We start from the raw sequence: 14,459 nt of genomic DNA on the forward strand, positions 1-14,459 counted from the left end.
TACACCTAAGAATCCACTGCCAGTTCTCGCCCAGCCGGTAAATGATCCAATTCTCAACAGATGTCCATCGTTATAGCTATTATACACATCTCTGCTATACCCCGCAACGCTGGGGCGTAGGATCACTGTGTCGCCTCTCGTTGTTAAGGCAGTCATCTGGTTAATAATAGCCAGGTTGTGCTTTCCAGGCTCATCTGTTATATAAATGACGCCACCTGACACGCATCTGGCAGCTGCATGGAACGATGCATAGGAATGGGACGTTTGAAACATATCCCAATCTGGAATTATGTTGAGATATCTTGTCAGCAAGCTGTTGTGGGCATTGCAAAAAGTATGCCATGTATGAGAAGATTCTATATCTGGGAAAAAGTCGTCTGAGTTTCTCAGTATGAGTCGAGGTTTGTTGGTAGGTAAGAGGGAGTGGAATATGATTTGGGGTGTCTGGGACATGCAGGATATGGACCTTGCTTGAAAGTGCCGCGACAATGACATGGACAAAGAATCCTGGTACGTTGTTATACAACGTTGCCGAATGGTTGCGCCTTCGAGGCTATCCAAAGCGGATTGGACGTCAGTCTTCACTGAATCTATACCTGCTGACGATAAGAAGGTGTAAAAATCATCATAAAACGAAGGTAAATCATCGGGATCGACGATTTTAATTTTGCTGGACGATAACTGCCCTGTTCTTTCGACCTCTATTGTGTTATACTTGGATGCTATTTCACCAGCAGGTGAAATGCCCCCCCAATAACCCAACAGAGCGTGCCATACAGAAACATGCTTTATCCTCTCGTTTTCTTTACGGATCTTAGCTATTGTTTGCTGTAGGCCATGCGGAAATCCAACCTGGCTTGCTTCAAAACGTGTTATACCCCGCTCAAACTGCGATTGGCCCTCGTTATCCAAAGACTGCCAACCGTCATCAATAATAAGGCTAGAAATTTGGATCCCATTTTTCTTAAGAGACTGAAGAGCGTTTAAAATATTTTGTTCAGTCAAATCCTGACCAAGTGCATTCCACGTGCAGTATGACAATCCATCATACCACTCCGGTTGCCATTTGAGTGTCGGCCCATTAGCTACCCCTGTATGAGCCGGCTCTTGGTCATTATCTGCTGGGTATATATGTTGTAAAGCCACTGAATAGTTTTGCGATTTCTTTCGAGCTTCATATATTGCCGCAGCCATGGCTATCTCAAATGAACTAGCAATTGCAGCCACAGCATCACTCTTCGCTGCGCGGTTGTTGTCATTTCTTGAACTTATGATGAGTTCACCTTCTTTACCAGATTGAAAGACGGTCAAAACATCGTCAATACCGCTCACAGAGACCAAAACCATCACGATACCATCTCGGTATACGAAAGATGAGACTAGAGCGTCTTCGTTCAAGTTATAGCTTGTCGTCCCTTGCCGTGGTGCTAGCCAAGATGCCGAAGCTCGAACAAGAGAAAAGGTTCGAACATAGTCTTTCGGGGTACCAAGCAAGATTCTGGAGGTCTTGCTCTCTCCGTTGACGGCCGGCTCAATCTGACAGCTGATATTCCAAAGTAAAGCACCTGCAGCGTCACTTCGCCCAGGTTTAACGTCAATATTGTTATTTATTGAATGCAGGTAGTTTTGCAGAGAGTATGTATTGTCATTCGATAAAGGTTTCATTGGTTCGATAATAATCTCCCCATTCTTAGCTTTAAACGTTTCATTAGCCCATTGCCATGCGCAGTCTGCCCTTGGTTTGTATTTGATAGTAAACTCTGCATGGTTCCTTTCTGTAGGAAGCGGTATTTCGCCAACGAATGCTTTCCGGAAGCATCTACTTGAAGTGTTATCACTGATTACAGTGAGCTGAGAGTCAGGGGAACTCTTTAATTCAAGTCCTGTCCAGGCGTCACTGCAAATATTGTGCCAAACGACAACCTCATAAGACTGTTCCGGAAAATGATGATCTGATTCAAGCACCACCGTAAAACTCAAGTTCTGTTACATATTCGTGTTAGCCTCCAAGTGAGAATCGACTAGAAATGTTATCACGCCTAGAATAAGATCTCTCAAGTGCAGAAGCAAAAGCTGTTCTCCTTACATTTGTGGCGTGGATATTATCTTGTGCCCCCCTTTTCCGATGTATAAATGTAAGCTGGCCCAGAGGAGGCCACGATGTTATATTGGAAGGAAGACACATCTCTAACCTGGGGATATATATTTATTGCAAGATCTTGCTCTATTATACGATCCACAGAACTGGTCGGAACCGTCTAGTAGTTATGAAGAAGCTGGGATAGAAGACTTCCACAGAAGCCCTCTTCTCGGTCTAAGCAAGCAGTAGTTGAGTAATTCTTTATCACTTCCGGATAAGTGGCCCAATATAACAACGGATGGCCTAATATATTCCTTATTTCGATACCGTTTATTCCTAGTTAATTTAGTGTGGTCAGACCTTGGTGGCCATGGGATCTATTGGGTGCAGGTTGGTCATGCAAGCAAGTCATCTAAATTAATCAACGCAGCAAGATGGTCAACTAGTTAGTAACTGCCTCATGTGAACGTCATTTCTGCGGGAAAAACAACTATTGGAAGACTTCTAGCTACAGAGAGCAATACGGTTATACCATTCTGTTTATGCTATATAACCTGTTAATATAAACAAACTAGTTACCTATTTTATGTGATATGGCATTAACCTTGGAGATCACCTCCCATGCCTCCAAATGTCACCGTCTTGATGGTAAGGAATTCATCGATTCCATACTTGCTACCCTCCCGACCAAATCCACTCTGTTTGACTCCACCAAATCTAGATTTAAAGTCAGCAAATGTTGTCCTAAATTGGGGTAGAAGGGTGAGATGCTTACGGGGCAACCGTGTCACTGATAATACCGGTGTTCACACCAACCATGCCCACCTCCAGGGCTTCGGCAACACGGAAGATGCGCTGCACATCCTTGCTGTAGAAATATCCAGCAAGGCCGACTTCAGCAGCGTTGGCAAGTTCCACGACGTCCTTCTCTGTCTCGAACGGATAAATGCCAGCTACAGGGCCGAAGGTTTCTTCGGATGCCATTCGCATGTCTTTTGTCATCTCGGTAACAACCGTAGGGAAAAAGAAGTTCGATCCGAGTTCAGGAGCTCTATTTCCGCCGATAATTACTTTACCGCCTTTCTCTTGAGCATCGCTGACATGTTCATGTACTTTGTCCATCGCACGGGAGTGAATGAGGGGTCCATGTGTAACTCCTTCATTAAACCCATGGCCCAGAATGAATCCTTCCACTTTCTCTGTGAATTTAGAAGTAAACTCATCATAGACACCTCTTTGGACGTAAAGGCGGTTAGCGCACACACATGTTTGGCCTGAACTGCGGAATTTCGATGCAATGGCACCCGCAACAGCAGCGTCGATATCAGAAACGTCGTCAAATACAATGAAGGGTGCGTTTCCTCCCAGTTCGAAAGACAACTTTTTCATTGTAGACGCAGACTGCTTCATAAGCAGCTTCCCTACTGCCGTTGAGCCAGTAAAGGATACTTTGCGGATCTCCGGAGCAGTTGTAAGAGATAGACCGATCTCCGGGGTGTTCTTCAAGGCAGTAACTATATTTACGACACCCTTTGGAATTCCTGCACGGGCAGCCAGCTCAGCTATAGCATTTGCAGTGAACGGCGTCTCTCCCGGAGACTTGGCCACAACAGTACAACCAGCAGCTAATGCCGGTGCGATCTTTCGCGTGATCATAGCCGCAGGGAAATTCCAGGGTGTGATGAAGCCGCAAACGCCGACAGGCTCTTTGATTGTCAGAATTCTGTTTCCAGGAATTGTAGCCGGAATAGTATCACCATAAATCCTGGGGGCTTCTTCGCTGAACCATTCGAAGAAACTAGCAGCATAGCTGACCTCTCCTTTTGCATCAGCTAACGGTTTCCCATTTTCCCATGTGATCAGAGTTGCTAGGTCTTCGGCATTATCTATCATCAACTGATGCCATCTTTGTAGCATCCTGGCGCGCTCGCGGCCAGTGGTCTTTCGGAAAGATGGGAATGCGGAAACGGCGGCATCGATTGCTTTCTGGGTATCGGCGGGAGTGAATTCGGGACAGGTGCCAATGAGTTTACCGGTTGAAGGATCTGTATGGAGTTTCATATAGCAGGTAATAGTCAGAGTTTGATATCATAGATTTGGTGACTGGAGGACTGTACCTTGGACCTCAAATGTCTCTCCAGAACTCGCATCTACCCATTCTCCATTAACGTAGCATTTTTCAATAAATAAAGATTTATCTTTCAACTAGAGTGGTTTGCACGTTAGATGTTATCTGAATAGGCTATATCAAAATATATCTACTTACCTGAGGGACTGTATGCATTGCGTAATGTCTTCTTCCGTATGACGGTGGGGGAATGCGAACAGAGTATGCAATATGCGGTCGAGAAAACTGCCTAGAGATCGAACGAAGAGCACTCATCATGGTAAATGTAGTAGAAAAGAATAGAGGCCAGGACAGCTATTTAAACTGGACGGCTGAGCTATGCTGACCTGACTCATGCAGGAGCGGGGACGAAAGGGCGTTCTTTAAGAAGTCGGGATCAAAACCGAAGCCGAAGCTTGGACAAAGTGACTAGCACTCTGGAGTAAGACAGGGATCTCAGAATGAAAACCTAAGCCTGTGGAATTAGCTAGACGAGATATATTGCTTGCGTGCCCCAGTCGTTATTCGTACTGCTGGTGCTTCTGTTGTTGTTGTTGTTGTTGTTGTTGTTGTTGTTGTTGTTGTTGTTGTTGTTGTTGTTGTTTTCGAAGTGCTATTCTGCTTGTAGCGGTTCCGGCTGTTTGGATGGAAGCTCTTTGAGGTGCCAAGACGGCATCTCGGTTCGGCGATATAAGCTTAACTATCGATGAAGGGACGCCGAGAGGAAAGGAAGGATGGAAGCTTTGTATTCAGTATAGCAGGGGGCTGGTAGGAAGCTACAAAGAGTGATAACTACTGAAAGCTGCTAAATATAATGTCATTTATACACCCGTTTGGCAAGCTGAACTTTCGACTCCGCCAATAGATCTGCATGGGCCTTTTTAAGATGCTGGTTAAGATTCCAAGCCCTAGAAAACCCTCTCAATTGACGCGGACAGCCTGCAACAGGACAGTATCTTTCGTCTTGTTTTGGATTGTCAATGCCACTGAACATTGGCCGGTTCCCCGTCGGTTGGGCTTCTGCGTCTGACTGGTCTGACTCTGAATGTCTCCAGCACGGCATGCCATCTTCTGTTTTCCCGAGTTGCACTGGGTTCTCGTACATAGTTCTAAACTCCTGATCTTCTCCAAACAGGTCTGCACACCGTCGAGAAGCCCTCATGACTGCCACTGTCGGCCATCCAGTCAACGAGGCCATGCCGAGAACTTCACTCCAGTCGCGAAGGCCGAAACGTACCGGGCGTTTTTGGGGACTTGTTTGAGAAGGGAGGTGATATTCGAATCTATCAACCCTATTTTCGCGGTCTTGTAATGGCGAAGTTGACGTAATCTTATCATCTCCACTATTGACACCGTCCTCAGACCCTATTACAGAGCAAGCGTAATTAATTTGACTTGGGGACCTAGCCTCGTCATTTAGTGTGCTGCTTCTGGCTCCTGTATTTGGCAATTTTGACTCTCTTTTTGATCCTCGGGATACCGCAGCACATGTACTCCGTGCTGCCTGGAGGTTCAGTAAAAGGTTGTCAAGCCTTTCTAGGATATTTCTTGCCTCTGGGCGAAGAAGCTTCCTAGACTTTTCATCATCAGTCTGAATTACAGGATGAAGATCAGGGCTTGGTGGTAACAAGTCATCGGATCTATTTTCGTCCTTGACTGGCACACTTTCACTATCATATCCTGATGGTGATCCTTCCCTCTCAAACCGTCGAGCATCACGCCAGTCCCAAGGTCTTGCCTCAAACCTTTGTCTGGATATTCTCATCATGTGCGCGAGGATACATTCTTCCAATTCCGCACTGGGCCTATTATCCGGCACCATGCTCAGTGTCCAAGCATCGTCCGGGTCCTTGTTTATACGTTCATCCGCTCTTGGAACTTCATCGGTAGGCATAGGCCAAGCGGTCCAGCCTCTGTTGGGAGCAAAAGAGAATATTGAATCTTGTTGCTCTTCACTTGAAGCTCCATTAAACGTTTCTGTTGCCAGTGTTCTGGCTTTGGCTTTCTTTGCTTTGTTCTTAAGCGTAAACGAGTTGTATAGGTGAATAGAAAGATCTCTTGACCGCATGGTTTCCAATGCAGCATATTCGTGCCGTTCCCGTCTAGTCCATCCTCTCCAGGTGGATGGTGGCCCATGGAATTTATTTAACCTCGGAGGGCTTCCCTCTAGATCTTTACGTGAAGACGGAGGCTCATACTCTTCGTCATCAGAATCGCCAACGTCGTTCGCATGTGGTATTTCTGAATCTTCACCCTTGGAGCCACGTATCTCGCTTGGGCCACGATCATCCTCTACTTTATCATCATTCACAAAGTCAGAGTAAGATGAGTTTCCTCCAGTAGCAGCATACTGGGCTTCCTGGTTGCTTTGTATTTCATCTGGATTGAAAAGCGATGTGTACTTGCTCAGACTGGGGGAAACAACAATGCTGGAGCTCGGCGCCGACATCTTATTCAAATAAACATGGATCCAAGGTTACAAGCAGAGCAAAACGGTCTTTCAGAGACTCAATAAGACCATCTATAATTGATTTTCATCGTGAAGTAAACGTAGAAAAACGAAAGATTGGTTGCAGTCAAATCTTTATCAATCTGGCGGCTCTAACCAACCAGGCAGCTAAAACCTTGTAGCTCCGTCCAGCACCCGTCACGTGCGAGTGACAGTGAGGCCCGGTTGATATTGACAATTACTTGGTTGGAGAAATAAAGCTACAATCACGCAGGTAGAATACTTTAGATACCTAGTTGTAATTAGTGAAAACAGTTTTAATTCATCTTTTAATTTTATTCTATGTCTACGTCATCATCGGTTATGAACTCCTTTCATTTCATGAGGCCCTGTTCAATCTTCCGTCGTTTCCTCCTGAGCTTCTCTGCTTCTTCCTCTTTCTTCTTGTTGGAGTATAGCATTTTATCCAACAATTTACGCTTCTTCCTGCTAAGCATCATCTTTTGCCGTTCAAGTTCTTCTTCAGCCTTCTTCTTTTCGGCGGCGTACTTCTTGGACTTGGCCCCCTGGCCTTTCTTCGATTTCTTAGTCGACTCAGGCTCGTTTACTGGTTGGAGACCCAATGCTTCGGCTTCAAGCTCCCTTTGGTGTTGTTTCTGTGCGGCATCACCTTCATCCTCAGATTCTTCGTCGAGTTCTGGTTCCTCGTCAAAGCCGCCAAAAGATTCCTCCGCTTCCACTTCGCTGTCGTCTTCTTCGTCATCATCTGAGTTTGCAATTTCCATACCACCATTTAGTGATTCTTTGTCTGACTCTTCCCCGTCGACGGCATCTTCCTCTTCATCTATTTCCGCAGTGGCTTCATTTTCCTCCTCTTCCTCCTCGCTCTCCTCCTCTTCCTCGGCAGCTCTCTCAGCCTCGCCCTCTGCTTCTTGATCTGCTAAACTCACTCGAGGGTCATACTCGCCATTAGACGGCTTGACCCATGGGCTAAGATGTGGAGGTAGAATGGCACCAGGAGCATATAAATCTGGTCTGATAAGTTTCCCGTCATTCACGCAATCCCATACCCATTGTGGCTGAACATATATCCGGCCAGGAATTCTGTGTCCGGGTCGTACTCTCGGAACCGATTCCTCGCTTTCTTGAGGATTTTGGGGTAGTGGAGGCAGAGCCGACTCTGCAAGTGGAGGTCGATCAACAATTTGATGTGTTATCCTGGGGTCCAATTCATCATGTGTGAAGGCGCCATCTCCTAGAACTGAGTCCCATCCTACACGCTTACAGCCAAAGGCACGTAGAAGAAACTCAAGGGGTGCACGAGGAGCTTCTCTTGAAATGAAAATGGTAAGTGGTGCAAATAAGGCGGCGGCTTCATTTCCACTAATCTGTGGCTGGGGGAGAGTATCCGCATCTGGCGCTGCTGGCTCAAAGGTATCAATTGCATCCTCACGTTCAGTTGGTGTTTCCACTGTGGGAGCCTCTGAATTCGTGTCAATTTTGACATTCTTTAAAATTGTGTTGACCTTTTCCTGGACCTCGTTTGAAACAGACTCCGTCTCCTTATTTTCAACAGCCTCCATGGCGGTGTTTTCACCATCGTCGATCTTCTTGCCTTCCAAAGTAAAGGCTGCAAGCTCAGCACCCTGCTCATCACTCCTGACATCGAACTTTGGAGGATATACTAGCCCGATAGAGGTGTAGAGACGGAAATTGACAAAGCCAAGCAGAGTCGTGTAGAACTCTACGAACGTTCCCATGATCCTGAAGTCAATGTCGCCAGCCACCTGCTGCACGAAGCGGTATGGAACGAGCCATATGATATCCTGACCCTGAATTGTAGCTTGATAATATATCCCCTTTATCGAGAGGAAAGACTTGCGAAGCGAGTTGGTTGCAATTAAATAGTGTTGGAATTCGTGGCAAAGCCTTTGACAACGGGCGATGGTCTTTGGAGGAACCGTCGCAGTCGAAGGTAGGTTAGCGAAGAGGAATAGTAGCGACAGAGCATCGTCTAGATCTCGCAGGGCATCGATGAATGTCGGATAGCGCTCCTTGACAAGATGATCAAGCGTAAGCTTTGGTGCAAGGTTCTTCTCTAAGCGTGACGCATCTCCGACCTGACCACGTCCGAGAGCTCTAGCAATCTTCTTTGAAAGGGCTTTCTGTTCGCGGAACTTATTCAGGAGTGGCTCGTGGAGAAGATACTGTATGTCTCGAGTATAGTAAAAGGTGGTGTTTGCGGTTGCAGACTTCGATGCCTTCTTCTTGTTCCTGGGTTCACGAGGATAGATTCCTGCGTCCTAGAGTCAACGCTGCTTCCACATCTACCGCATCCCTAACTCTCTAGAGCGTACCTTTGAAAATGCATAGTCGCCTGAAATCTGGAAGTGAAATCTGCAACTTTCTCACTGCCTGAGTTCTTGTAATATAATTTTTGGCCTGGCCAGAGGTTCCTATTTGCACATATCAGCATGCGATCTCCTTGAGCATAAAACACCCATTGAAGCAGACGGTACCTTTCTTCTTAAGCTTCCCCATCTTTTCGGCTTTTTCGACAGCCTGGTATGTGTGTAGATATGTCGTAGAAAGAAACCGGCGCAAATCGGTTTTTTCTTCTTCTTCCTAAAGGTCGAAACTTTTTTTATCACAAAAAAAAAAAAAAAAAAAGCTCGAGATGGTCCGAGCGTCTCCACTTTATCCTTTTTTTTACTTTCCCGCGCGCCAAAAGAAACCAACACCAAAGCAGCGGCCAGAAGGAAGAGAGATACTTGCTGCGTCGACTGCGATGCTTGTCCGGCAGACATACTGAGCGATGCCAATTGACAGGAGGAAGCTCTGTGTGTTTGGGGCGGCGGTCGCTCTGCGACTTGTCCTTATCTTGCTGTTCCCCGGCCTCCCCGACCTACTAACTGGCCGTGTCGAAGTGTCAACTCCGATCAGCAGCTTCAAGCGGTGTACGTATTACAAACAAATCCTCTCCTGGGGCCGTGGAGGTACATGCTAACCCTCCCCCCTCCAACTATACACAGTGCAGGAAGGCTTGTTTTTATATCTTCGGGATGTCTCCCCTTACGACGGCGGGGTGTTTCATCAGGTGCGCATTTAGATTCGAGGCTACCATGTTACTCAATAGCCAGCCCTTTTCTAACCAGATGCCACTGCGGGATATAGGCACCGATCCTCCTCCCTCTGTTCTCCCTCATACCACAGTCCCATGGATATACTATCCTGACGGTTCTTGTTTACACGCTGCTAGATCTCATTAACGCCAATGCGCTAATTGAGATATCAAGTTCGGGCGAGTCGGTTGTGTCAAGGCTATTCACTTCCCCGAGAAAGAAGATAAGATGGGATGGCATAGCTATTGTGGTGGGGTACGGCATACAATAGTCCCCGCGAATATATATTTAGCATCTAACGATTATATATCTAGATACCTGTTCAACCCCTTTACGATAGCAACATGCCTTGGGCGCCCTACCACAGCTTTCACAAACTCCGCGATAATATATGCGATATCAAATGCTATTGCTGGCAGAAGTGTCAACTCTATGCTAGCTCTGGGTCTGGCCTCCTATCTCTCCGTCTATCCCGCTCTCTTGTTCCCGCCTTTAGTCTTACTTTGCTATGATCATTATATTAGCAAGGTAAAGTCTGGAGGCAGCTGCGTATCATACGTCGCCTCGCACTCTCTCATTTTCGTAGCGGATATTGCAGGATTTTTGGTGATATCATATGGTGTAACCGGTTACTCTTGGGATTTCATCTCTGCTACGTATGGCGCGCACCTACTGGTTCCCGACTTGACCCCTAATGCCGGCTTATGGTGGTACTTCCTGATAGAGATATTCGACCCGTTCCGTGAATTCTTCCTAGGGGTATTTTGGCTGCACCTAGCAAGTTACGTGGGGGGTCTGACCATACGACTAAGGCGACAGCCGCTTTTCGTCATGACATGCCTTCTTGGTATATTCGCCATATTCAAGCCTTACCCCGGCATCTCCGATGTTTCGATATATCTGTCGTTCCTTACGCTTTACCGACACATATTCCCTCGTATGTATTTCCATATCCGTTGTAACCTGTTAAATCCACTAACACGATCTAGTAATGCGCTATACCTTCCTCTCCGTCTCGGCTTTGTTATATGCCAGTCTTCTGGGCCCGATCTTTTATCACCTGTGGATATACGCAGGTTCGGGAAACGCCAACTTCTTCTATGCCATCACGCTTGTATGGAGTCTTGGGCTTTCTATCCTCGTTGCGGACTCTTTATACGCTGTTCTCAGGGATGAGTGGGACGAAGAACGGCCAGAAGTAAGAGGGAAAGAGGCGAGACAGATATGATGGTATAGCCTTCAATTGAGATCAGGTGCCGAGATGTCCATCTTCTCGCTGCTATCGTTCGTAAACGGTTGGGACATAATCATATAATCGTACTCTTTCACTTTCCCGCTCCGTAATTTGGCTGGCTTTGGTGAATTCGCGTCCTCCGTGAAACCAAGCTGTTCGTAAAATCGAATAGCACTCGTGTTAGACTTAAAGACCGTAAGCATCCCCTTTTGAAGACCTATGTTCTTGCCAGTGTCTTCGAATATTTGAAGTAACTGTCTTCCGACACCCTTGTGCTGTACCTCGGGGGCAAGGTGAATTTCATAACAGTAGAGAACCTGCATCTTGTCTTCCTCGGTGGCCATAAAGGACAAAAAGCCTCCAACTGTCGGCATATCCAAAGGACCTTTGGTTTCGTTATTCTTTTCCAAAACAAGTACCATATATCGCATGTCTAACAGTTTCATTTCTAATTTCTTTTTGCGGGCAGACCAGCCAGAGGCCGACTGCTTATATGCTGCCGAACTGGTGAGATATATAAGATCATAACACGCATTCAAATATGGCTCAGGTATTGAGGCAGCAGTATAAAACTGAAGTGAGTAGGAGACGTGCCCGGGCTCTCCATTGGTATCATCCGAACTTGCAGTAGGGAGTCTGATGGTGAGATCCAAGGCATATGGCGGTATATATCGATGAATAAACTCGCTGAAAGGAGCCGAGTTAACCCTTTCAACTAGAGATGTATGCTTTGGCCCTACAACGCTCTTAGCATTACAGAGTTGGACGTTGGAAATAAGTGGGCTAGCTAGTCACCTTTCATGCGTGTTCTTGCTATATTTATAGGGCGTTCAGTAAGTTGCGGCGTCTCCGCAGACAACGTTGGCTCTGCGTTCCTTTTTCGTTTTTCTATCAGCATCGTCTTCTGATTCTGCGACAGATGGGCGGGTTCGTAGATGGTCGTTGCCGAGTTGTAGGTAGGAAGCGCGCTCGAAACTAACAGGCTAACCAACAGCTTTAACCCGTTAGTTAACTGGGCGCCTAGCTAACTAGCTAACTAACGACCTAGTGGCGGCGCGGCTAACGAGTTATAGTTAACTACCAGGTATTGCTTCCTCGATTCTTCAGACCAAAATTTATTAGTGCTTAGCATTTTTATACCCTGTTCACAAGAGCTATAGCAAGACTCCAGCCTTCATGACTTCACGCATCTAATGAAGAGCTGGCCATGCAAGGGACCATCCGACTGCTGGCTGGGGCTGCAAGGCCGGGCTCGAGGTTAAAATCGCCACCGCTGAATTTAGAGCAGGTAGGCCGTTTGTTTTGAACTGTCATACGCGGATAACTCAAGAGAGGCAAGGATGTACTGATGGAATGCTTGCAGTTTATCATACGCCAACGGGTTTTGAGTCTATGGCGTGAAATCCTGCGATCAACCAAAAGTGAGCAGCCTACCATGTACAAAAGTACTTTGTCTTCAAGGGATTAATGAATGAGCTGCTGCCTGGATATTCAGGGATACCCAATTCTTCTACTAAGCATGAATTGAGATCATTTGCGCGCGGAGAGTTTGAACGGCATAAAAACGTCACGGATGTGGTATGTCAAAAAGTTCACGACGTTTCCTCTGTCTGGTATATAAACATGTTTGTAACTTCGAAGTAGGGTCATATACGATATCTACTCTCGGTATGGTTAATTTGAGCAAATGTTACGGAGCTATATACCCGTTAAGTGTACTGACTTTCTACGAATATAGACTGGAAAGACAGAGTTTAATACTATGAGACGGTATATAGACGAACAGATTGTCTAGCTTGCCCTGGGGGGTTCTCTTCATTTATTCATTCATTATAGAGATCTTTCATTTTGGTGTTATACACATGTACATTACCTCGCAGAGTAGAGCTCAGCTAAAATTGGGTGTATGCTCCTTTCCAAACCCTGGCACTACAATGGCCACGAACGCCTGTCCCGATTGATAGTATACAAATTGCAGCGATTGACGACAACAATAATATCCTCCGCCTCTACTTCGAGCACCATGAGAGATTCTTCACAGCTGAAAGTACACCGCCTGAACTGCCGTCCTTTTTGTCGCCGGATTCCTTGGCTGCTTCCTCTGAGGTGTCGCGCCCTGCGGCATCCGGTGCCGAGTCTGCCACGAAGGGCTTCACTTCAACCCCCTTTGCGGCTTGTTCGATGGTAGCATGTCTGCTCTGCCAGTCCTTGTCCTCTTGCTCTCTTATTTCTAGTTCTTTCAGCCAGGCATCCCGCTTCGCCTGTTGTTTCTTCAGGTCCATGGCCTTTTCCAGCTGTTTTCGCTGGTCCCGTTCTGTCTTGTAGTACACACTGCCGGCGCATACGGCGAGTAGAGTGAATGCTTGTGCATATATACGAGCGCGGAACATGCGATTGACCTGTACGGAATCGCCCATCTTCATAGACCGGTATGCCCGAAACAGAGCATAGCAAGTGGCACCGATTCCTATATTGCGACCACGGGCCCGTCAGTAAACAGATACCGTTCACCATAGAGAATGTTTCCGTATAATTCATTTAAAGGAGAGCGAAGGAAGAAGAAGACTCACCCAGAGGAACCAGTGGCTCTTCTTTTAGTCGGCGGCCCAGCTTCTTCCAGGCATTGTCCTGGAAAAAGTCTCTATTGCACAAGGTCAGCTCAGCTTGGGCTCGCCGCGGGGGAGAGAATCGCAGGCGAAAAGAAACTTACGGGTCATCATCAAACGACGATGGCAACGGCTTATCGCTCATTGTGCTCAACGGTCCTACTAATGGCCTGGAACGAGGCAGAGGGACTACTTTGCTGTCTGGATCTACACAATAAACCATCACCCGCACCCATCACAGGTGGACCATCAAAGATAGCAGCGGAATTTTGTAGGACCGAGACTTCGTTGTGCCGGGCACCTGAGGTCGGAAGGGCTTTCGTCCCTACGGCGGGCTTCCCGGCATTTGACAGTCTGCGTTTGAATATTTGATAGAAATGTGCTATATTCTAGAGGTACTTCATGACACGGCGTAACTTGGTGATGTCGCTGAGCCGGGTAGCCAATACGGGTGCAAATACCCGGATCCGACAATTTGAACCCTTTTACCCAGACACCACCTGAGATAGCCAAATTGGTCAGCCAGTTTGTAAAATAGGGGACGTTAGAGTCAGCATTCATGGCCTAACATGCCTGGGCTGTCTCTCTCAATATCTCTGCCGGACAGGGGGCTTCCCTCCCACTCTCCCATCGAGCAGAGAGCAATGGGAGGATTCGGGCCTTGGGATGGATGCCACATCGCGCATGCCGCACACCTGCCAGCTCACTTGCATGCACTTCAAGGAGAATAAAGAAGCTACGCGGTAGATAGAAGGGAGAACCCCATGCATGCATGCCCTTGAACGAATAGTTATATCGCGAATATATCGGGTGGAAACCGACATTGGTGGCGCTGGTCTCTCTCGCACAAACAAGCGATAA

The 14,459-nt window shown here is 46.9% G+C and overlaps 7 protein-coding genes across 8 annotated transcripts in view; 2 read left to right on the forward strand and 5 right to left on the reverse strand.

The window, feature by feature from the left end:
• TERG_06908 (uncharacterized protein) overlaps window positions 1-2,185 on the reverse strand; it is a gene marked incomplete at both ends in the record, with an annotated part of 2,859 nt that extends 674 nt beyond the window's left edge. The window contains 2 exons of the mRNA XM_047748686.1: window positions 101-1,983; window positions 2,087-2,185. Of these exons, the coding sequence (XP_047604674.1) occupies window positions 101-1,983; window positions 2,087-2,185 (1,982 nt within the window). The remainder of the gene's footprint in view (window positions 1-100; window positions 1,984-2,086) is intronic.
• A 494-nt stretch (window positions 2,186-2,679) lies between these two features.
• TERG_06909 (uncharacterized protein) lies at window positions 2,680-4,466 on the reverse strand (the record flags this gene model as incomplete). The annotated part of the gene is made up of 4 exons (XM_003232871.1): window positions 2,680-2,797; window positions 2,856-4,125; window positions 4,198-4,285; window positions 4,347-4,466. 4 exons carry the CDS (start codon window positions 4,464-4,466, stop codon window positions 2,680-2,682), a joined length of 1,596 nt encoding a protein of 531 aa, XP_003232919.1.
• A 538-nt stretch (window positions 4,467-5,004) lies between these two features.
• On the reverse strand, window positions 5,005-6,636 carry TERG_06910 (uncharacterized protein; the record flags this gene model as incomplete). Its single annotated transcript, XM_003232872.1, has 1 exon — window positions 5,005-6,636. The coding sequence occupies one exon, from the start codon at window positions 6,634-6,636 to the stop codon at window positions 5,005-5,007; it is 1,632 nt and encodes a 543-aa protein (XP_003232920.1).
• Window positions 6,637-6,978: 342 nt separating this feature from the next.
• TERG_12480 (uncharacterized protein) lies at window positions 6,979-7,572 on the forward strand (the record flags this gene model as incomplete). The annotated part of the gene is made up of 1 exon (XM_047751431.1): window positions 6,979-7,572. One exon carries the CDS (start codon window positions 6,979-6,981, stop codon window positions 7,570-7,572), a length of 594 nt encoding a protein of 197 aa, XP_047607079.1.
• A 1,879-nt stretch (window positions 7,573-9,451) lies between these two features.
• On the forward strand, window positions 9,452-12,252 carry TERG_06912 (uncharacterized protein; the record flags this gene model as incomplete). 2 transcript variants are annotated; one of them, XM_003232874.1, is made up of 5 exons in its annotated part: window positions 9,452-9,593; window positions 9,669-9,733; window positions 9,811-10,013; window positions 10,073-10,695; window positions 10,748-10,986. In XM_003232874.1, 5 exons carry the CDS (start codon window positions 9,452-9,454, stop codon window positions 10,984-10,986), a joined length of 1,272 nt encoding a protein of 423 aa, XP_003232922.1. The 2 variants fall into 2 exon arrangements, with proteins under 2 accessions (XP_003232922.1, XP_047607080.1); XM_047750294.1 differs by lacking the exon at window positions 9,452-9,593 and having other exon boundaries at window positions 9,629-10,695; window positions 10,748-12,252.
• Window positions 10,998-11,794, reverse strand: TERG_06913 (N-terminal L-serine N(alpha)-acetyltransferase NatD; the record flags this gene model as incomplete). The annotated part of the gene is made up of 2 exons (XM_003232875.1): window positions 10,998-11,728; window positions 11,788-11,794. The coding sequence occupies 2 exons, from the start codon at window positions 11,792-11,794 to the stop codon at window positions 10,998-11,000; spliced, it is 738 nt and encodes a 245-aa protein (XP_003232923.1).
• Window positions 12,253-12,267: 15 nt separating the features above from the next.
• TERG_06914 (uncharacterized protein) lies at window positions 12,268-13,757 on the reverse strand. Its single transcript, XM_003232876.2, has 3 exons — window positions 13,703-13,757; window positions 13,563-13,633; window positions 12,268-13,459 (listed from the first exon to the last, which is right to left on the reverse strand). Exons 1-3 carry the CDS (start codon window positions 13,741-13,743, stop codon window positions 13,002-13,004), a joined length of 570 nt encoding a protein of 189 aa, XP_003232924.1. The 5' UTR covers window positions 13,744-13,757; the 3' UTR covers window positions 12,268-13,001.
• Between the last annotated feature and the right edge of the window lie 702 nt (window positions 13,758-14,459).

The sequence above is a fragment of the Trichophyton rubrum genome (assembly GCF_000151425.1).
Source record: "Trichophyton rubrum CBS 118892 genomic scaffold supercont2.8, whole genome shotgun sequence".
Taxonomy (NCBI): domain Eukaryota; kingdom Fungi; phylum Ascomycota; class Eurotiomycetes; order Onygenales; family Arthrodermataceae; genus Trichophyton; species Trichophyton rubrum.